Here is a 24,146-nt window from a genome sequence, read left to right on the forward strand (position 1 = left end):
TAATGACCTAAATACACAAATGGTATAGAATGACATTAATGAGGTTACAGATGATGGAGATGGGCAGATCATAGAGCGAGAATGAGAGACGAGAGACAGCACACATGCCACAAAGTCAGCAGCTCAAAAGAAATGTGAGATGTGCACACCTAGAGCCATCTCCACCCCAAATGTTCATACAGACTATTCCTTCGGAGCTTATACTGGTCTGATCAACCACAGAGGGAAACACTGGACATTGACCCCAACATCGTGATGTCATTTTAGTCTTCTTCAAGTATGAAGAACAACAAAAAAAGCACAAATGCCACAATGACATATACCAAGATAATTTGAAAAGCAAAAGGAATGCCTCCAGCACATTGCATACATCCCCCAAGGAGAAGAAGTTATTGTGAGGGAGGGGAAGAAAAATCACACAGAAGCTATAAAAGAGCTGTTGATCCTCAATGGTGAAGTGAACATCCACACTGAAAAAATAATCATACAACCTCCCAGGTATCAAAATAAAATTCTCTAAATGCTGACTGCTGCTGCTGCCTTAAGAAGCCAATGGAAGTTCTTGAGAAGTGAGGGACATGATGGAAAAGGTGAGATGAGGCCTTGGAAAGAGGGAAAGAGATCAGGGCTGGCAACGGTGATAGAAAAATGGGAGTTATGGAAGAAGAAAGGGAGAGGTAGAATGGGGTAAATTATCTCACAAAAAAAAAAAACCAGAAAAGTCTCTTACAGTAGAAGGAGAAACGGGGGAAGGTGAGAGGGAATGACTGAATCTTATTCTCATAGGATTTGGCTTAAGGAGGGAATAACATACACATTCAATTGGGTATGGAAATCTGTCTTACCCTACAGGAAAATAGGGGGAGAAGGGGACAAGAGAACAGGGGGATGATAGAGAGGAGGGCAGATTGGGAAAGGGGGTAATCAGAAGTAAATACTTCTGAGGAGGGACAGGGTCAAAGAAAGAATAGAATAAATGGGAGGGCATAGGATTAAGGAAAAGAGTTAGTTCACAACATGTCTACTATGGAAGGGTTTTGCATAACTGCACATGTACAAACTATATTGAGGTGCTTGCCTTTTCAATGAGGGTGGGTGGGGAGGGAGGAAGACAGAAAGTTTGAAACCTAAAGTTTTAAAAACATATGTTTTTTTAAAAATGCTTTCACATGCTACTGGGAAATAAGAAACATAGGAAATGGGGTACAGAAGTCTGTCCTGCCCTACAGGAAAATGGAAGGGGAAAGGGATAAGAGAAGGGGAGAGAGATAGAAGAGAGGACAGACTAGGGAAAGGGATATTCAGAATACATGACATCTTAGGGTGGGGGGAGGGGGGAGAGGGGGTGAAAACTTGGAACTCAAAAACTTGTGGAAGTGAATGCTGAAAACTAAAAATAAACAAATTTATATTAAAAAAAAGAAAAAGAAAAAGAAAAACGAGTTAAACACAGAATTCTAGAGCTGGAAAGCTCTCACTGACTGTCCAATTCTCTTGTTTGAAAGATCAAGAAATCAGACTCAGAAAGATAAGTGACTTGTTCAAGGTCACACAGAGAGTTGGTATCTGATTTCATGGGAAGGATGAACTCTTCAAAAGAATAAGTAAAAAGGAAGAGTATCAGGGAGTCCAGGTCTGAGTCAAAAATGGCTAAAAGGAAGGAAGGGAGCTAATAAAGGAAACGTAAACATCAACAATAGTTCTAATAACGGCTCACATTTCTATATGGTTTTATGATTTACAAAGAACTTTAGCTTTTTTCACTTTAAAAATGAATGGGATTTGGGTGCCCAAAAGGGTTGGATGAAAAAGCAACAAACTGAAGGAAAAAAAGTCAGAAGAGGCAAAGGCATTACCACAACATAAGGGCTTCAGGCTGTTCCATTCGATCATCCGAGATCCCCGAGGGTCCTGCAAATTTTAAGGAAACACAGACGTGGACAGTCATCATTCCCCTAGCATTCCAACCAATGGTGAGAGAACTCAGCCAGCAGATCCAAAACAACTCCAATTCTTTGGTCCCTTTTTGCTCATAACTCCCTAGTAACAATCAAGGTAAAAATCTCTGAAGTCAAGTTTTAAAAGGGTGGCAAGATGTTGCATGTTCTTCTAGAAATGAGCTATGCAGGCTTTCCAAGGTTTGTGCATGGAACGTCAGCACCGGCAGGGACCCCAGAACAGAGAATCCTCAACTGGGGGGTGGGAACAGGGACCTCAAAGATCATCTGATCTAATCATCTGTCACATGGGGACACTGGGACCCAGAGTGAGAGAGCGATTTGTCCAAGTTTAGCCAGGCTGTGGGTATGGCCAAGTTAGAACCAGAAGCCAGATCTCCTAATCCTGATCCTCGGATCTTTTCAAGAGGCTCTGCTGCCCACCTCCACCCCTACCCCCACCCCAATGACAGCAAGCCTGAAGAATGGAGTGCAGAACCTCAGAGGGTGACTGGTTCTTGCTATCAAAGCCCCCCTAGAACAGGGAATTTCCAAAAACCACCAGGAAGGGGAAGCAGGAACACCAGCAGAGCATAAGAACAGGCAAGGAAGGAGAGAACAAACAGAGCCTTGTACAAGGGGAGGCCAGAACAGCACCCAGTGTTTCCAGGAAGATACTCACCACTAGGTAGGCTTCCAGCTAAAACAAAAACAAATAAGGAAAGTCAAGTCCCAGGCTAGGTACTAACTCTTCATATTAATTAACATCGCTTGAAAACATGTGTTCTTTCTCTGACCTCAAATAACACTTTGTACTACTCTAAGATACTCAGCATGTTTATGCCAACTTGTATCATAGTTATTTATCTAGGTTCCTATGCCCCACACATGTTCCATGCTTTCCAGTATCTGGGCCTTTGCTTATGCCTTTCCCTAGGCCAGAATGTCCTTCTGTCTCTATTGCTGCCTTTTAGAAATCCTACCCATGCTTCAAGATCCATCCAAAGTCCCCCTCATGTATGAAGTCTTTCTGATACCGCAGCTTGGAGTAATGTCTTCATTCTTTGGTCCAATAGTACTATATGCCTCCCTCATGAACTGACCTCGTTTAAAACTGGCTATGGATATAGATATGTGTGCATGTGTGTGTATATATACATGTACATACACATACACACATATATAATGTATATATGCATATATACACTTGTGTGTGTGTATGTGTGTATATATATATATATATATATATATATATATTGTGTGTGTGTGTATGTGTGTGTATAGCTGCTCTATCTATAGATGAGTGGGTAGGTATATGTGTGTATGTATGTATATGTATATATGTGTGTGTATACACATACATACACATATCCATCTTATCAGGTCTGCCAAATTATTAGCAGCTTGACAGCAAGGTCTTATTTTTTAAAAATTATTATTATTATTATTATTATTATTATTTTAGGCAATTGGGGTTAAGTGACTTGTGCAGGGTCACACAGCCAGTAAGTGTCAAGTGTTTGGTCTGAGGCCAGATTTTAACTCAGGTCCTTCTGACTTCAGGACTGGTGCTCTATCCACTGCACCACCTATCTGCTCTGGCAAGGTCTTATTTGTTGATGCATTTCCACTAGCGCCTAGTAGGGTCCTCCACACACTAGAAGCTTCATAAACATTTGTTGAATTGAATTAGGCATGACAGTCATGGACATGCTGAATTCTCCAGTCAAAGTCCCATGACTTCTGATGCCACCAGTCCACATGGACACCTCTTCTCTCTAACTCATTTTCTAACAAACAACTAGGACCTTATATAAGAGTACAGTCTGATTCTCTGATTGTCCATCGCACATAATCCAATGCTATTGTGTTTAAGTCTCTTCTTCCCCAGTAATTATAATAATCAAAATAACTTCTACATAACTTCAGTGTTTAGGATGCACTTTTCTCACAATGGCCCTGGGAAGCTGGTAGTGTCACTATTCCTCCCACTTTACAAATAAGGAAGTTGGGGCTGAAGAGAGATAACAGTGGCATACTCAGGCAGGCCCACACAGCCACTTGAATGCCTTCTGAACTGCCCCCCATGCAAACTCCCCTGTTCTTGAGGGGGCCATCATCCCCCAGTCATTCAGGTTCTCAACCACAGAATCACCTGCTCTTCTTCCATCTCATCAGACCAACCACCACCACTCCAATTCCCTGCTTTCCAACACCTCTTTATAAGCAGTCCTCCCTATTAGAAAGTAAGCTCTTTCAAGGGTAAAGATGGTCTTGTTTTCTCATCTTTGTATCCTCAGCACACAAGATAACACTGGCACATAATAGGCATTTGATCAATGCTTGCTTTCTCTCTGTCCTAGCCCCTAACTCTCCACCATGGCACAGCTAGTTGTAGCAGTAAACAGAGCACCAGGCCTGGAGTCAGGAAGATGAATCTTCCTGAGTATAAATACAGCTTCAGACACTTACTAGTTGTATGATTCTGGGCAAGTCACTTAACCCTCTTTGCCTCAGTTTCCTCAACTGTAAAATGAGCTGGAGAAGGAAATGGCAAACCATTCTAATATCTTTGCCAAAAAAACCCCAAATGGGGTCATGAAGAGTCAGACATGACTGAAAAATGACTGCAACTATGAGTTAGGCACTGTGCTAAGACCTGAGTATACAAAGACAAAAATGAAACAGTCTCTGTCCTCAAGGAGCTGACGTTCTTTAGACAAAGGCTGCTAGGAGCTTCATATAACCTATGGCTTAACCAACTGGATGTATCAAAGTTTCTGTTATTGGATATACTCTCTTCAATGAAAATTAAGTAAGAACTTAGTCTCCTTACCTTCTCATTGACTGGCCTCAGTTCTGGAGAAACCATGAATAAATTTATGAGCACTAAAACAAAGAGGAAAAGTATTGGTTATTTTCTGACATGTAACATGGTAGACGTGGTAGTGAACCTAAACATTTGTACTTCTGGAACACGACATAATCACAGAATCTTAGCTTAAAGGGATCTCAGTCAATCAATAAATATTACTTAAGCACCTGTCATGAGCTGGGGATACAAAGAAAGGCAAAAAAACCGGTCCCTGCCCTAAAGGAACTCACAGAATAATGTGGGAGACCAAATGTAAATATCTATGTACAAACAAGATTTATGCCAGATTAATTGAGGGTCATTTCAGAAGGAAGGCACTAAGATTAAGGAGGACTGAGATGGGCTTCTTGTTGAAGGTAGTAGGTTAGCTAAGACTTGAAGGAAGCCAGAGAATCTAGGAGGCAGAGATGAGGAGGGATCCAGTCCCAAGCATGCGGGACAGCTAGTGAAAACTCTTGGAGTTTAGAAGTGGAAAGTTCTGTTTGAGGAACAGGGGATCTCAGAAGGTTTCTAGACCACTCTGTGCCTGAGCAGGAATATCCTCATCAACAATGCCAACAACTATTCACTAAATTCTGCTTGAACACCTCTCATGACAGGGAACTCACTCTTCATACTTTGATGCTATGAAGACATGGAAACTCAAGTAACTGGGCCAGAGAAAGTGGGTAGGTCCAATGAACATATGTTACACCTGAAAATTCCAAGCACATGGCTTGAGATTGATCCCTCTTCCACATGGTAACAGTGACCAGCTAGAGTTACTCTACCTCTCTGCTTTGGTTTGTACAAAGGCTTGTCTGTCTGGATAAACACAGATGATCCTTTGCTGTCGATTGTCACCGTGGTGTAGTTGTGAAAGATGTAGCCGTCTTCCGTCAGCTGGCGATTACCCCAAACCTTCAAGTGCGCTTGGCCACGAAGACCTGAAGGCACCTGGGGGGAGAGAACATAATGGAGAGAAGAGGCCAAGGTGCTGGTCTCCTACTTTTCTAAAACTCTCAACAGAAGCTTTTGGTTAAGAGGATTTTGCACTAGCCCCGTGGAGTAAGGGTATTGTTAGTATTACGTAGAACAGTGAAGGGGCAAGAAACTGATATGATTCTTAAGTCATGGAATGTTAGAGTTGAAAGGAATTTAGGATTGAACACAGAATACAGGAGCTGAAATAGACATCATTTAGTCAAATCCTAGACCCAGGTCAGCTAGATGGCTCAGTGAATAGAGCGCCAGGCCTGGAGTCAATAGGACTCATCTTCCTGAGTTCAAATCTTGCCTCAGGCACTAGTTGTGTGACCCTGGGCAAGCCACAACCCAAGAGGGTTCTCTTTGCCTCAGTTTCCTCATCTGTCAAATGAGCTGGAGAAGGAAATGGCAAACCACTGCAGTATCTTTGCCAAGAAAACCCCAAATGGGGTCATGAAGAGTTGAACATGACTAAAAAAACAACTTAACTGACTTAGATGAGGAAATGGACACCCTGCCTCCTCAGGAAGAGGGTGACTTGCTCAAGGTCACACGGACTCTTAACATTAAAGCTGACCCATTAGCACCCCCATCTCCTGCCTCCCAGTCCTGTATTGTTGACTGAGCACTGTGCTGCCTTAGGATGATGTTTCAGGAATGATCACCAGTCCCTGAAGAAAATAGTGAACAGCAGCATGCTCCACATTAATTTGTTGGAACAAGATCAAACAGTTTCTGTCTAACCTGTATTTAATTTTGAGTATGTACAGCATTGAGAAGAGTTGAACACACCAGCACTGCTCTAGCCCCCACGCAAAGGCAAGTTCTGAGCACAGGGCCCAGTCCATACTAAGTGTGCAGGCAATGCTGACTGAATTTGCGGCTCAATTTTCAGAAGGAAGACAGCATTTGATGCTGAACACTAGACCTCCCCACCCTGCCAATCTAAGGCTCTGCTCTTGCCCTGACAGGATGGCTCCCTGCTGTCTCCCACCTGCCTGGAGTATTTCCTTATAAAGCTAAGCTGTTTTCTCTTATTTTAAAATGAAAGTGTTTTCAGTAATCATCTATGATTATTTGCAATTACAGGGATGGTCCCAGTGCTCAGACTTTCTACATACAGGAAGCCCAAGCCCCAAAACTAATTTCTCAGGATTCCTTCTGCTCGCTCTAGCGGGCATGTCCAGCTACCCAGGAAGGAGAATTCCCAAACACCAAGAAAGTTACTTCTTTGAGGAATTTATTCTCCACTACAATATAATGCAAAACTAGGCTACTTCTGCAACAATCATTTTAAAACAGACTTCCTGTTGTTCAGTCATTTCAGTCATGTCTGACTCTTTGTGACCCCAGTTGGGGTCTTCTTGGCAAAGATGCTGGAGTGCTTTGCCATTTCCTTCTCCAGCTCATTTGACAGATGAGGAAACTGAGGCAAACAGGGTTAAGTGACTTGCCCAGGGTCTGAGGCTGGATTTTAACTCAGGTCTTCCTAACTCCAGCCCCAGCACTCTGTCCAGAACCGTTCTGTATAGAACTACCAGGCATTTATCTGTGGATGGAGAAAGTGGAACAGCCTCTTGCATCAAGAGTTCTACTCTTTGGCCATTATAGAGTCAGAGATTGTTCAAAGTAGAAGAGAGTGCTTATGGGTCACTTCATCTAACACCCCTCATTTTACAGAAGAGAAGCCAAAGAATTTGCTTGAATTCACATGGCTAATTAGAGGAGCAGGACTGAGACTTGAACTTGGCCTCCCTGTGCCTGTCCAGTGTTTCCCCTCCAAGACCATACAAGAGCGGTGCTTTAGCAATCAAGTTCTACTGCTTGATCACAGAATCAGAACTGGTTGTTCTTGTATGCCTAGCCCCCAGCTGAAGGAAGGGAGCATGGCCAGATGTTGACTCCATACAAGCATGCAATCTCATCCCTAAACTTTGCATAAGACAAGATGCTGGTACAAATGCTTAAGGTGTTACCTCTTTGGTGCTGCCTGAACTACTCCATGCCGACTTCTAGCTGCTCCACTTACTGCTTTGGAAAAGTGTCCTGACTTATTTCATGGCTCCTGCCTAGCCCTCTGGATTGTTTCTCCTGATGAACTCTGACCTGTCCTTGACATGGTGTCTGGGTTTACCTTTTTAGATCACAACTTGGACCATATACTTTTTCTCCCCTAGGACTGCTCTTTCTGGGCTTGTAAACTGCTTCTGTCTCAGAAGGGACCAGAACCCTATACTTGAGGTCATAGGATCACAAGATTTGGAGGTGAAAGGAACCTTAGAGAACACCTGGCTCACCCACTTCATCTTACAGATGAGCAAACTGAGGCCCAGAAAAGGAAAAGGAATTTCCCACAAACCTACACATAGTAAAAAGCTGAGATCTAAACTTGGAACCTACGATTTCAAATTCAGTGGCCTCTATCCTACCACACGTTGTCCAATCCTTATCTGAAGGATGAATCCCTTCTACATTTTCCCAATCATTCCTTCATCTCTATATACAGCAGATATATGACAATAGAAAAGGCATGTTAGACAGATACTAAAAATATTCATACACTCAGAGTCAGAAGGGATCTTAGAGATCACCTAGTCAAGGTGTAGGGAACCTGCAACCTCAAGGCCATGTGGCCCTTTCCCCCCCTCTCCCCTCCCCCCATAGTCCAAGCTTCCACCTGCTATGACATTCTAATTTGACAAGTTTTGACAGGTGCTCACCTAATTTATGCCTAAATATTTCCCTATGGCCTAGCTGCTGTCATCCTGACCTAACCATTGATCTGCTTCTTAGCTTCGTCAAGGTCTGTAAAATTGCAATCTATACCCCTTGGAAGTCTGCCACACCCACCTGTATATGAGAACCCAGAAGACAGAGCCCAAGGTTATGAGAAACCTAGGAGCTTTGGATCACTGGTATAGAGCTGGAAGGCACTAATCTCAGAGGTCATCCTCACCAATCTCCTCATTTTCTACATTAGGAAACCAGGGCCCAGATCAACATTAGTGACTTGCTCATCACCACCAAAAAGGGAGTTTGAATCCAGAGCCTCTGACTCTATGGCAGGTAACTTTCCATTGTGCCAGCCTTCCTCCTATGAGGATGGCTGACAGAATACCCAGCTGAGTCTACCCTAGGGTGAAGTGGGAGGCAGGATGAATACAGAAATGATCTTACCTGACTCAAGGAAATATTTAACCAAGAAAACAGGATAGGGATAGTGACTGGATCTGTAATTTCATTTGTATAGGGAACTTCCAACCCAAGAAACTCCCTTTACCAATGGCCATCTGCACTCTCTGCAACTCACAGACTAAGAGTTGCTGGAGGAGTCAGAAGTTAGGTGACTGCCTCTCTCAGGGTCAAGAAGCCAGTCTGCACTATACTTGAGACTTAAACTCAGGTTCCTGATAGACAGCTGGCTCTCTAGCCACTATGACATGCTTCCTCTCACTATTTTCCTCAATTTGCAGCCCACTTTCCTCCAACCTGGCTCCAGCAACCCAGAAGTAAACATGCTCTTGTGAGTTTTTCCAACACTTACATTATGCCTCTTATCATATTCTGCTTTGAATCATAGTTATCTGTGTCCATGTCTCATCTCTCCTAAATAACTATAAACTCCATGAGGGTAGGAGTCATGTAAATTCTTATTCATCTTTCTACCTCCAACAGCACCCAGCAATGAGCCCTACACGCACCAGGCATCAATACCAATAAGTAATTACTGAGTGATAAACCTATTGTCATAGAAATATAGGAGTGAGGGGCAGAAGGTACCTCAGAGGTCATTTAATCCAATGCTCTCATTTTACAGATGAGGGAATTAAGGTATAGAGATCTTAAGTGACTTGCCCAGAGCCACATAGCATTAAGTGACAAAGGCAGGATTCAAACCAAACACAATGTTCTTTTCACTTTATCCAACAGCTTCATAGTTCATTCATTCAACTTGGGAAAACTCTCCAGCAGAAGGATACGTGGAGAAAATCCTAGTCCTACTTGCCCCCCCTCCCACATGTGCACTATAATCACACACCAGGAAAACCACTCAATTCAGTGGCAAAATCCTAGTTTCCGGGAGGAGCCGGAAAGCATGTGGTGCTGACCGAGGACCTTGGAGAGGGAACAAGACAAATCAACATCTTCAGCACCATCCAAACCCAAAGGAAAATGGTGAGAAGCTGCGAGATAGACCAGTTCTCCTGAAATGATCAGGTCTCTGGCAAGAAAACCAGGGCTCGGGGCATTCTGAGGAGAGAAGCAACGGGGGAGGACAGAAAAGCTCGGGTCCGATATCAAGCCCAGGGTTCCAGGTGCCACTTGGCTACCAACTCACTAGGTGACTACAGGCAAATCTCTCTTGGCTTCCATACAATCACCTACAAAATGGGAATAGTAATTGCTGTGATGCTCATGAGATAACGTCCACGAAAGCCTTTCGTAACCATAAAGCCCTATGTAAAAGTAACATACACTGCAGACTCTCAGTTCTATTAGTGCAAAGACTACATCTCTTATCTTCATATCTTCTCCAGCACTCAGCACAGGGTCTCACACACAGCAAGCACTTAAGAATGATTTGGATGGATGATGGCAGGAGAAGGAAACAGCCCAATTGACTGCCCTGTGAAAAGCGGGTGATGGCAGTTCCTAAATCAAGGTGGTTCAGGTCAGAGGAGGACAGTGACTAATTCACTGTGCCAGCCAGTCCCCACAGCTCCATTAGGCTCACGTGAGGGATGATCTGCCAGGATTCCGGATGCACGTCACAGTTTAATAGCTATGAGATGGAGACCCACCCTCTACCTCCTGTTGGGAATAAGGGCCCCAAAACAAGCCCTGCCCAGAATGAAATCTAATATGTTTCCTGGGAAAAGTCAGCTAAGCTTAATAGCAGAGAAAAGGCATTATATAGAAAACATAAGAATGGAGTGCATTCTCCTCAAAGCTCTAAATCCCTGAGGGGGAAAAACTGTATGGGAGAAGGCAATGAAGACTTTAGAGAATAACTGAAGACATCCTGGACCTTTCCCCACATCCCCCAAATCAAACAGAGAATGCAACGAACATGACAAGCAGACTCATCACAAAGAATGAAAAGCCAAAGGGATTCATATGAATCTTTCCTGCACGTATGTTTCTTTAAATATACACTCTACATGAAACATCTGAGAAATCAAAAGAAAAAATGACAACTTTGTGGCTAAGAGACTCAGGCACAAATTTGGGGTGTGAGGAACAGTCAGTGTGAAACAGCAGACGCTGTTCTCTAACTCAACTAAGGTGCCTCAGACTCACCTGGCCCAGCACCCTCCACAATAATAAAGACACTTACCCAAGTACTCTAGTTTACAAAACGGCGTGGTACGAGGGCATAAAAGCTGAAGTCCTAGTCAGAGGTCCTGGGTTCAAACCCCAACTCTGCAACTGACTCTGATCATGACTCCAGGCAAGTCACCCACTTCCTGCTCTGGGCCTCAATTTTCTCACTTGTCAAATGAGGAGGCTGCCATCAGATGAATTCCCAGATCTCTTTCAAGCTTATACTTGTCCTCATTTTGCTGACTCTCTGGAGTGAATTCAGGTAGGGAGCTTGCTTTTAGCCTCACACTCGGGCTCCTGACACAGCAGCTCAGACACAGAAGGGCCCTCTTAACTCTGATTTTCACAGGATCACGGAATTTGAGAGTTGAAACACTGTATACCTCAAAGTAAGCCCACTACACATACGTGACAAATAGCTGTGCAGCCTCTGCTTGCAGACCCACCACCTCACGAGGCAGCCCATTCCATCTGGGGGTAGCTCTGTTGGGAAGGGTTTCCTGACATCTGGCCTAAATTCGCCTCGTTGTAATTGCTCCCCGTTGTTCCCACTTCTGCCTTCTGTGGCTGAGCAGGACAAGTTTAATCTCTTTTCCATTTGAAGACAATGGCCATATCCTCCTTGTGCCTTGTCTTCTCAGGTCCTTGAACTGAATGCTGTAAGCTCCTCCAGAGTAGGGACTGTTAGGGCTTTTTTGCATTTCTTTTATCCCTAGCACTTAGCACCACGCCTGGCACATACCAAGCGCTTCATAAATGCTAACTGACTGACTGAATGACTTCACCATTTTGGCTGCCTTCTTCTGTATCCTCTGTGATAGAGGCAGAAATGCACTCTATCGCTAAATAGTATGTGTACACATTACAGTAGCTCTTGGGTTACAATGTTTAGCGTTAGTCTCAGATGTGACCTGGGCAAATCAGTAAAGCTCCCTGAACCTCCGTTTCCTCATCTGTAAAATGACTGCAGTACCTATTTCACAAGATTATGATGATGAAAACATTTTATAAACTTTAAAGCATTGCAGAAATGCAAATATATGAATGTAGATTTATAGCTGGAAGGGATCTTAGAGGTTGAAAGACCCCTTCAACCTACTTCATTTTATAGATAAGAAAATTGAGACTCAGAAAGAAGACTTCCTTTATCAAACTGCTTGCCTTCTCAATGATGGGGGAGGGAAAGAAGGGTGGGAGAGAATCTGGAGCTCAAAATGTAAAATTTTAAAAAAGGTTAAATATTGTTTTTACATAGAATTGGAAAAAAATAAAATATTAAAATTCAAAAAATACTAAAAAAAAAAAAAGGAAAACTTGAAGGACATGAAAGGATGTCACTAGGAAGGAAGGATTTAATGTGTCCTGTGCAATGAAATGAGGTCCTCTGTATAAAACACTTTACAAACCTTAAAGCATAATATATATACCAATTATTTTTGTTTCTTCCACTTGGTTCCAAAAGGTAGAACTACAACCAATGTGTGCATGGGTAGATGGGGGATTAGAAGGAGGCAGATTTTAACTAAATAGAAGACACATTTCTTACCAATAGGAGCTACCCTTTGGTACTCATGACTTCAGAGGCGTCGTGTTCCACTTCTCTTGCTGTGACAGTGTGGACGGAATTTATGCTTTAGGTATGAATTGAACTACACAATTTCTGAGATTCCTGAGTTGACAGCTCATTTGTGACCACTCAATAGTTCTGATTCCCCTCCCCAAATTGTTCTTTCTCTGTTACATATCTATAGCTGCATATTTGGTACATTATTTACATAGCTACATTATTGTCTTCCCAACCAGATTTTAAGCTTCTTAAGGGCAGGGACTGTTTTGGCTTTCGTCTTTGTTCTCCTGGCCCCTGGCACACAGCAGGCAAGACTCAAGAAATACTTATTGATTGACTGCTTGATTGAATTTTCAAAGATGAGATTTTTTTCTAATAGATGCTATAAAGAAATGTCTCCAAGTAGAAAGGGCACTTGGCTTTCGTCACTGAATCCATTTTTTTGTTCAGTCATTTTTCAGTTATGTTTGACTCTCCATGACCCCATTTGGGGTTTTCATGCCAAAGGTACTGGACTGGTTTGCCATTGCCTTCTCTATCTCATTTTACAGATGAGGAAACTGAGGCAAACAGGTTAAATGACTTACCCAGAGTCACAGAGCTAATAAATGCCTGAGGCCAATTTGAACTCGGGATGATGAGTCTTCCTGATTTCAGACCTGGCACTCTATCCACTGCACCAAACCTAGACTAAGTCTAATCGCTACCCCATGTAGGTAAAAGAAAAATGTCAGGATGGGCCTGGGTCTGAGACTGGGCAAGAGGAACAAATCCTTAACAAGAAGTGGTAAACTCCAGACCACACCTGAACTGCCCAGTCCTCTCCCCTTCCTCAATCCCTGCCAAACCATGAAAGTCCAGACTGAGCTCCCATGTTCCCAGACTAACGTCATCAGAACATGTCTTATCCCGGATGCTGTGGAGGGCAATCACACTTTGGGGAGGTGTTGGACCAGATGACCTGTGAGGTCCTGCCCAATGCTGATTTTATTATTCTAAATAAAGGCATGTTCCCTGCCTGCTTGAAGTAGTTTCTTTATAGACACAAGTTCTCCCATCCAACTCAGTTTCGTATTTTCTCTCATTTCAATTTAATTCAATTCATAATTTATTAAGGTGTGGGATCTTGTGTTCAGCCCAGGACATACAAAAATGGAAAAGTCATTACACACACACACACACACACACACACACACACACACACACAATCTCTGCCCTCGTGGAGCTTAAAAATCAGTGGAGGGGCAGTGAGAGAGGACATATAAGGGGCAATAAGTTAGAACATAATGAAGTACACAGGGGAGGTCACACAGATAAGAGAGATTGGGGAAAGAAGGCACGATATCCAGCCTGGCTAAGAGGATCAAGGGTAACTTCATGGAGGAGGTGGTAAGCTGAAAGAAGAGGACTTCAAAAGGCAGAAATGTATGTGGAGTCTGGGGGCGGGAAGTACATTTTGAGCAGTGAAGATGGCCTGTACATATGCATGGAGGCAGAAGAGGGAGAGAGAGATTTAAGGAAAGCTGGAGTTCAATCTGGCTGGAATGTAGAGGGCTGGAAAGGGAGTAGTAGGAGATAAGGTTGGAAAGGTTGACTAAAACCAGACTGTGTTGGGCTGGCTATAAAGGTCAGGCCAAGGAGTTTGTACTTCATTCCACAGGCACCACGGAGCCATGGATGGCCTTTGAGAGCACGATTAGCATGGTTAGAACTGAGCCTTAGGAAGATGACTTTGGTAGCCTATGAATGATGGGCTTGAAAAGACAGAAAATGGAGACAGCAATGTATCATAAAAATATGCACAGCTTACCTTGAACTTGACTGTCCCTTTATCTAAAAATGAAAATAAAATGAAAAGAGGTTAAATCGATCATTTCTTTATATAACTAAAACAAGGAAGCTGTTTTCCTTTCAAAGAGGAAAAGTTACAATAAAGGGGAACTTTCTCTGGAACAGAACGCTTGGATCCTAGGTCCTCTAAGGGACTGACCAGGGCGAGGAGGATGGTTCAGAAGTCATTTCCTCGGCTCTGGGGAAAACTGTAGGCCTGGGGTGAGGTGGACTTAGCTGAGCTATTCAGGAAAAACTTGGCTGGCTGGCAAGCTTAATTCATTTGTGGCCCTCTCCCAAGGCATGCCACTGCTGCCGCAGAGTGCTTGAAGGGGAGGAAGCTGCTGCTGAGCTCAGGGTTTGAAGAGGGAGGACAATGCTTGGCTGTCGGGGACCACCGTTCTCCTAGGGATGTGAATCATCAGGAGACGTTCATCCAGCTTGTGTTTGTTGTTGAAGCCTGCCAGTTTAGACTTCTGTTTAGCATCTGTCAGGCAGATGTGTAAACACCACACCCACATGTGTACCTACCAACTCCTTTTTATCCAAAGACCTAAGATAAACAGAAGAGAGAGCCAGTTGCCAAAAAGAAGGTAGGTAAGTGAATGTATAAACACCCAGATAAATTTTGGTTTTCAGTCAGGTCAGATCCTATAAGAGCTCGGCTCTGATTTTTAAATTAGTACATGGAGGGAGAAGTTAAAAAAAAAAAAGGATTCCTCCATTAGCACGGACAGAAGGGAAACCTTGTACTTCTAAAATTAGCTGTCCTTCCATTCCTCAAGAAGCTACAATTCTCGGGGCTTTGTGAAGTTCTCCCTTATAGGCAGACCCTACTCAATGCCAACCTTTGGTTCCATGAAAGCCCAATGTTAGGTAAAATACTGGAACACTGAGTTCCAGAAAAGCAGTGTTATAATTTGGGATACACATTCCTACACAGCCCAAATTCAGACTTTAAAAAAAAAAGCTTCAATTAGATCCAAATATTACCCATAACCTTCTCCTCATGCTCCCCTAAATAAGATTTTTTTAAAAGTATATAAACAAGGGGTAGCTAGGTGGTACAGTGGATAGAGCACCGGCCCTGGAGTCAGGAAGAACTGAGATCAAATTCAGTCTCAGACATTTAACACTTACTAGCTGTGTGACCCTGGGCAAGTCACTTAACCCCGATTGCCTCACCAAAAAGCAAAAAAAAAAAGAAAAAAGTATATAAACATATATAAGTATATGTGTACGTGTGTGTGTGGATATATATATATATATATATATATATATATATATATATATGTATATGTTATAATATGTGTCACATATTATATGTATGTATACATATAAATGTATGTAACAATGCTGGTTTGCTGACCCAATTCTGGTCCCAGAAAACATTTTATCATTTGATTATTATATAGTTCAGTGATCTGTGTTTGAGTCTTAACTCCTACCAGACTGTGATTTCTATGAGGACAGGGACTTCTTCCCAGTACCCAGCACACTGCTCTAAACATTTCAAAAATGTTTAATAAATGCTTGATACATGCTTATTAAATCAGTGAAAGCATGGCCTGAGTATTAAAGGCTCCTAGCCAAGTTACCAATAAGACAGTGACTAGCTGCTGTTACAAGGTTAGCAGGGTTTTGATACCTTACAGTGGGTCTTCAACATAACACACTGTGTCACTGCAAAATAAAACTGATTGGGGAAATTCTATGCAGGGCATGCTTGTAATTCCCGTCAAGTGTGAACAAAAGCTATTCACCATTTCTTTTTCATAGCTAGAGTTAAACACTAAGTCTCAGAATATGATAAACTAGAAGAAGAGAACATGTGGTTTTTTGTAGGAATAAAGGCTTCACGACAAACCCAAATTGTACTATCCTTTCTGAACTCAAAGATACATCCCAGCAATCTACCCAGGAAAGAGGGCTGGGTCTGGGGTCAGAAAACCTGGGTCCACATTTTGTCTCTGCCACTTACTACCTAGGTCATCTTAGACAAGTCACTTAACCTCTCTAGGCCTTAGCTTCCTCATACGTAAAATGAGAGGAAAGAACTACAGGGATTTTCCCCCCCTAACATCCCTACTCTCAATCTTATATATCTTTCTCTCTATCTATTTCTCTGTCTCTCTCTGTCTCGTCTCTCTCTGTCTTTGTTTCTCTGTTTCATTCCCTGTCTCTCTACCTCTCTCTGTCTCTCTAATCTCTACTTCTGTCTCTGTCTTTGTTTCTCTGTCTCATTCCCTGTCTCTCTCTCATGCTCTTTTCCTGCTACCTACAAACAGACCCACACCTTCCCCATCCTTCACTCCATCCTATCAGCCCCACTAGCTACCACCCTAGCTGCCTCCCTTCATGACAAAGGCCAACTAGCCTCCCTGCCTCAGCTGCCTCTCCTCTCTCACTCTTTCGTAAGTCTCCTGCAGTCTAGTAGCTCATTTCAACATCCAAGTGAAGCTGCCCACTCCCACTCGCCCTGATCTCTTACCTGCCAAGTCTGACAGCCTTTGTCAGTCCTCCTTGTTCTGATATCCCCAAAGCATTTGACTTCGTTGGTGTTGATCGCCACGTCCTGCAGACTCTCTTCCTTCTAGGTTCTAAAAACTGTTCTTTCCTAGTTGTTCTCCTACTTTCCCACTGCCTCCTTCTCAGTCTCCTCTGCTGGTAGATCATCATGTCAAGCACACTCCCCTCAAGGTTCTGTACTGGGCCCTCTTCTCTTCTTGCTCCACACTGCCTCACTGGTGATCTCATCAGTTCCCAAGGGCTCCATTCTCGCCTCTATGCACATCATTCCCAGATCTATCCACCCAGCCCGAGTCTGTCTCCTGAGCTAGACACCATCACCAAATGCACTTTGGACATCTCCAACTGACCATCTCATAGACATCTCAAACTCAGAATTCATTATCTCCACACATGCCTCCCTCCAACCTTCCTCTCCTCTAAACTTTCCTATCACAGTTGAGGGCACAGCCATCCTTCCAGTCTTCCCAGCTCACAATCTCAACTCATTTCGACTTCTCGCTCTCACATTCACATATCCAATTCATTGTCAAATCCTGTCTCACCTGCTCTCATGTATGTCCCCTCTGTCCATTCACATAACTGCCCTCAGCAGCTCCTAACTAAACTAAACAGCAGCCTTCTGGCTGATCTCCCTGCCTGAAGGCTCTTGCCCCTCCAACGCATCCTCTACTCAACTATCAAGATGATTTTAGACCACCACCACCACCACCAAGTCAGAGATAGGTCTTGCCCATGTGGCTTCCCTTCATTTCCCCTCCATGAGTTCTCATGGCTCCCTCTTACCTACAGGATAAAATACAAACGACTCTGTTATTTAAAGTTCTTCACGGCCTGTCCCTCTCCTCCCTTTCCAGTCTTCTCATACCTCACTCCCCTCCATACACTCTAAAATCTATCTACACCAGCCTACTCATTGCTCCTTAAATACAGCCCTCGCTCTCATCTCCAGGCTTTTGCACTGGCTTCACCCCCATGCCTGGAATGCTTTGCCCCCTCACTTCTAGCTTTTAATTTCCCTGGCGTCCTTTAAAACTCAGCTTATATCCCACCAACTACAGAAGATCTTTCCCCAAGTACCCTGGCTGATAGGGCCTTCTTCTCTCAGATTACTTTCCACCTACTCTTTATATTCTGTATCTAGTTAATTATATATTGTCTCTCTCATTAGAATGGAAGCTTCTTGAGGTCAGGGACTGGTCTGAGTTTTGGTTTGGTTTGGTTTTGCTTTTTCCGTATCCCCAGCCCTTAGTATACTGCCTGGCACATAGTGAGTGCTTCATAAATGCTAGCTGATCGACTGACTAATGTTGTGGATAGAATGATGGGCTGGAAATCCATGGACAAGTCCTTTAACCTCTTAGCATGTGATTAAGAGCACATGAGAATTAAAATACATAGGCATGAGAAATTTGGGGAGAGAGTTTATCACTCCCTACCTGAGCAAGGGAAGATCAGGGACAGTTTTCAGGGAGAAGGTGGAAAACTCTGAAGTGCTATGTAAATGTCAGCTCAAATCCCATGGTGATCATAACAACTCATGTCTACAGTACTCTAATTCAGCTCGACAGATTAAAGGCCGACCACGTGTCAAGTGCTATGCTAGACAAAAATGAAACAGTGCTTGCCTTCAAGGAATTTACACTCTACTGTGGCATTACAACATATACACAAATAAGTAGCAGCAAATTATATGCAAGATGATTTTTTTTCCAAAATGATTTCAAAAGGGAAAAAGCACTAACAACAGAAAAGACCCCTGGAAAGAAATGGTACCTTTAAAAGTTTATAGAGTACTTTCTTCCCCATAGCCTCCCCATTTTACAGATAATGAAAGTGAAGCTCTGGGAGTTCAGTGACTGCCCATAGTCATCCAGCTGATGGCTATCATGACTTAGATTCAAACCCAAGGTCTGCTGATTCCAAGTCAGGCTCTTTCGACCACAGCATGCTGCTAAAGGCAATGGGGCAGTGAAATGACCCAAAGTATTTTCTCCACTGAGAGAAATGTAATTCCATCAAGGATTCAATTTTGAGACTACTGGGGGAAATGCTGAAATAGGAGATAGAAAAGGAAAGAAGCAGAGAAAGAAGAACAGAGGGATAGTAGGGTAGGAAGAAAGATAAAGAGCAAACCAGATGTAGACTCAATATCAAATTGCTTCCCTTCTCAAGGAGTGGGAAGAGGCGGGGGGAGAGAATTTGAACTCAAAATTTTTATAAGTGAATGTTAAATTTTTTACATGTAACTGGGAAATGTTTAACAAAATAAGTAAAATATATTAAAAGACAAAAAGCAAACCAGACTGAGGAAGGTAAGAAAGACAGTAGTTGGTGATAAAGAAGAGGTCTCACTGACCTTCGTGAAAAAAAGAAATGTTAGTTCTTGATAACTAGGGCATCTGCCACCAAGATGGACTCAGCGTAACTTAAAGACACTGAATCTTCCCTAGAAGATCTCTGTTCTTATCAATTTATCCCACCACCTACCAAAGGCCAAAGTATACTAGAGTCAGGGGCAGAGAGGATCTCTACAGTAAATGTATCTTTCTTCAAAAAGCTGCGGCAGACTCATTTAAGCCATGGTTTTCTCCATCTTTCTCCTCGAAACCCAGAGCATTTACTCACTATACATGTCACGTCTTGTCACATCCCCTGGAGAGATTTATCTCCTGAATTGTAATTAAACTTTTCCTGCACTTATATTTTCCCCAACTAGACTATAAGCTCCTTGAGTACACAGTATCTGTCAAATTTCTCCCTTAGCCCCTGGCAGAGTGAGTGCATTGTGCATGGTGAATCATTAACACAAAAAACACTGGAATTGGAATTGAGAAAACTCAGGTTCAAATCTAAGCACTGCCTTTGCCACTACCTGGCATCTCGTCTGTCCAAGATCGCTCGGCTAGTCAGTGGAAGCCAAGACTAGAATAACTATCAGTGCTGTGGGTGTTTGATGGGAAATGTAGAGACATTAAGATCTTGTTAGGAAGCATGTGCCCATTAATAAATAACTATAATGAGGCCCAAATCAACAGAATCCTAGAAGACCAGTGATTTGTCTTGAGAAAGCAAACATCCCAATTTCTAATAGCACTTTAAGACCTTGAAGGAAGGCTCACTTACCAAGAATGGTGCCATGGCCCCGAGCTACGGTCTCTCCTTTGACCACGAGCTGGATCTGAACAGTTGTTTCCTTCACCGAGTTAAAGATGGTCACACTAATAACCTCCTCTACCCCTGCACGGAACACCGAAGGAGCAGCAATCAAGTAGCCCCTGAGAAGGAGAATTGGGAGCCAGTGAGAAAGGCTGGCAATTAAAAAGGGCTGCCGTCTGTGCTTAACTGACGAGAACGAGAGGGAACGACAGCCATTCTCACTGACTATTCAGTCATTCCTTGGGCACCCATCACCATGGTCCCAGGTGTGGCATGTGAGAAAGCTGAGACACCATGGATCATGCCAAAGAACTAAATCAGTTTACAATCACAGAACTATTTTCCACCGGGGAGGGATCTCGCAACACAGAACAGCACAGTTGTAAGAGACCTTTCTTTGAATGTTGGAGTTGAGCTTGAAGGGACCTCAGGATACAGAATACATGTACTGTCAGAGCTAGAGTCTCAGAGATTATGTAGCCCAGGAGCTCCTAATTGTATAGAGGAGAAAATCAAGGCCCAGAGAGGGGAAGGAACTTGCCTAAGGTCATAGAGCTAATTAGTAACATTGCCAGGATTATAACCTAGGTCTCTTAACTCCTAATAAAAATACCCTTTCCAAGTTATGTCTTGGACTAAAATGATTTTAAGACATTACCAACAATACCACAAGATCTGAAACTGGCAGTACGTATTACTTTATTCTTTTATTGAAAAGGGATCATGCATACTAATTCATTAACATGGAAACAGAAGAGAGATGAACAGCTGAAGCTAGTACCTTGTACAGAGTAGGCACTCAATAAATACTTATTTAATTGAATTCAACTGACTTCAATAGACCATTCACCAATTCTGGAGAAAGGTAGTTTTCACATAAATAATATTCTTAGAGCTTGTGTTTCTACAGCAGTTTAGACTTTACAAAATATTTTTCTCTAAACAACCCCATGAAGTATTATCATCACGATCATCCCCATTTTACAGGGGCAGGTACTGAGGTAAGTGAATAGGTGTTCTATGACTTGCCCATCATCAATAATAATGTGTCAGAGTTCACACACAGGTGTTCACACACCTAGAGTCCCAGCTGAGACTTGGCCTAGTAGTACCACCACACCACCACTGTCTTCCTGAAGTTTCTAATGGGACAGCCTCCTATACTGCCTGCTCTGTTAGCATTTTAAACGTCTGACTTCCATCCTACCTTATTACTTAAACGTGCATGGTACAAATCCACACATGCTTCCCAGCCTTGAGATCTCAATGCTATTAAACTAGATTTTTCTTCAGTTACAAAAACTATAGCTATTGGGATGCTGGCCAGAAAAACATGACAATGCCTATAACAAACTTACTAGCATTTATGATGAGAATGTTCACTTATCAGCCCGTTCTTAAAAGGCGCCTTAATGTCAGCTAAGACTTAAAGTATAAGAAACACAAAGGCTCTCTTAGCTTCCTGGTTCTTTGTTGTTCCAACAGTTGGGTCCTTTAAGCATTGATGAATTGTTGCTGTGGGATGAAGGTCAGGCTATTCTGCAAGCCCCAAGTCATCATTTAGTGAATTCCATTGCTATGGTGATGCTGTCCTGCTCAACAGGCAATATTAGTTCTCTGGTACTTGAGTCTGTCTTCAGCAGCTACTAAGACATTTCCAAGTTTGTGAATGTGAGTGCTCTGACATCCTCAGCTGAGGCATGCCAGGTCTGAAATCTATTTGAGCAGAAGTTTTACCACTTCCCAGTGTGCAAATTCATGGGGGAAGAGAATGTAGACTTTAGGGTTGAAAAAGGACATCACAGCGGTCTCAGGAAGAATTTACTGACTTAGAAGTTAAAAGCTGCCCCAGCTCTACTACTAATTCTTTACAGTGACCTTGGAAAAGTTCCTGCCTCTTTCTGAGTCTGTTTCTTCCTCTGTAAAATGAAGGATTTGTCTTAGATGAACTCTGAAGAGGTCCCCTGTTTTAGAGGCAGATCTGGTATTATTAGCTCCATTTTATAGATGGGGAATTTGAAGGGGGCAGCTAGGCAGCACAGCAGGAGGACCTGAGTTCAAATCCGGCCTCAGACACATAACACTTGCTGGCTGTGTGACCTTGGGCAAGTCACTTAACCCCATTGCCTAACCCCCTCCCCAAAAAAAGAGAAAAAAAATAGATGGGGAGTTTGAAGCCCAAAGAAGATAAATTCTCTGGGAGCTCGTGAGTGGCAGGGCTAGGAATGGACCCTGCATCACGTGATGGGATCCCCCTCCCCAGCCCCCAGTCCTGCATCCTTTCGCTGCTCCCACTGCTTCTCCTCAAGCCTAACTTCAAAACGATGATTTTTACTTTCCAACTGTCCCCCATGGTACCAGGGTATGACTATCTGTCCTTGCATTGTTTCCCTGCTTTCTGGAAATTAGTAAATACGAACTGCTCAAATTAAGCTGGCTAACAATGCTATGTTTGAACTTCAATGTTTAGCTTGGACAGTTTGACCAGTGACTTGACAGCTCCCGTTCAAGTCCCTGTGACTAACAGCCCTGTCAGGTCTTAGCATAACTTGGCAGGATGTGAACTATTTCCTACTAATGGGAGTAACTGAGAGTCCTCCATGGCAGCTAGTTAAAGCATCCACTCACTGGGTTAACGATTCATAAAGCAACGCAGGAGCACACAGGGCGCTTGAAGAAAAATCCCACAGAAAAATTATTTCTGAAAGGGACTGGGCACCACGAGGTGGCCAAGCGATAACTTTGGCTGAAATGCACGTTTTCTTCACCCTTCAGGGACACCTTTAAATTCCCCACCCAAAGGAAAGGCTGGACATAGACATGGAATGTCTGAGCTGGTGGGGGACCTTTGGACGCTCAATCCAAACTGGACGGAGGAGCAAAGCATTTAGCGCTGGAAGGATCCATCTAGTCATCTGGTCCAAGCCCCTCACTTTCCAGACAGAGGCTCGTAGAGGTTAAATTAGCTTGCCCAAGGCCAAACACGAGCTTAGTAGTAAGTGTGGGAGCAGGGACTCGAACCTAGACTTTCTGACTCTAAGTCCTGTGCTTTTTCCAGCACTCCAAACTGCCTGTTCTAATATGTCCATATGCAAAACGACAGATAATGCACATTCCCTGTCCGGAGCAAACTGCTCAGCTAACCCGGGAAAAATCGGTTTGAGGAACCAGGTGGAGAGGGGTTCCAGGGAAAGTGTGTGGCGGGGTGGGAACAGATGGAGGAGACTGTATACGCATGAGTCCTGGGGCCAAGAGAGGGGTAAATGCATCCAGAAGGGGGAAGCTAAGGGACGAGTAAGGAGGAAGGAGCCTGAGGAAGCTGCCTCCGGGGAAGATGCGGCGGGTCCGAGGTGGGAGCTCGGCGGGCACCCTCCCTCTCCACCCCGCGCCCGCCGCGGTACTCACTGTCTCCGCAGCTGCGCTGCGCTCCGGCAGCTCAGCTGCAACAGCAGTAGGAAGCACCAGGTGCTGCAAGCCCCCGACTCCTTCGGGCGCATTTTCCGGCTCCGCCGAGGCGCCTCCAGCTGAGAGAGGCAACGTGCTCCCCTCCCGCCCCCGGCCCCAGGGCCGGCTCCCGGGGCCCCCGGCTCCTCCTTGAGCGGCTTCCCCGCCCCCCGCCCCAGGGCCGGCGGCTGCACAGCTCTAGAAACTAGAGCCCGCGGGTCCCGGCGTGGAGAGCCGGAGTCCGAGCGTCCACCGCCTCAGCCACCTAGGAGTCTTTGTTCGGCTGCTCCCCAGGCTCTAGTCCGTGCGCCCTGTGCCCTGCGCCCTACCCGGGTGACGCCCCCGGTGCCTGAAGCTGCCGCCGGACCCCGCCTCCCGTTCCCTCTCCACCCGGTGCCCGCTCCCTGCGCCGCTTCCTCCTCGGCCCCACTGGCTCTGGAGGTCCTGGGGAGGGAGTGAGGGAGGGACGGATGGAGAGAAGGAGGGAGGTCTTTGTCTCCTAGACTCGCCCTCG

The 24,146-nt window shown here is 44.0% G+C and overlaps 1 protein-coding gene across 1 annotated transcript in view; it reads right to left on the reverse strand.

Annotated features, from left to right (window-relative positions):
• CPAMD8 (C3 and PZP like alpha-2-macroglobulin domain containing 8) overlaps nucleotides 1-23,715 on the reverse strand; it is a 156,282-nt gene extending 132,567 nt beyond the window's left edge. The window contains 7 exon segments of the mRNA XM_020969351.1: nucleotides 1,857-1,911; nucleotides 2,620-2,637; nucleotides 4,774-4,826; nucleotides 5,583-5,748; nucleotides 14,481-14,503; nucleotides 20,156-20,307; nucleotides 23,594-23,715. Of these exon segments, the coding sequence (XP_020825010.1) occupies nucleotides 1,857-1,911; nucleotides 2,620-2,637; nucleotides 4,774-4,826; nucleotides 5,583-5,748; nucleotides 14,481-14,503; nucleotides 20,156-20,307; nucleotides 23,594-23,685 (559 nt within the window). The 5' untranslated portion in view covers nucleotides 23,686-23,715.
• Nucleotides 23,716-24,146: the final 431 nt, after the last annotated feature.

This window comes from Phascolarctos cinereus, unplaced genomic scaffold, assembly GCF_003287225.1.
Source record: "Phascolarctos cinereus isolate Bilbo 61053 unplaced genomic scaffold, phaCin_HiC Scaffold_4;HRSCAF=312, whole genome shotgun sequence".
In the NCBI taxonomy this organism is placed as follows: Eukaryota; Metazoa; Chordata; class Mammalia; order Diprotodontia; family Phascolarctidae; genus Phascolarctos; species Phascolarctos cinereus.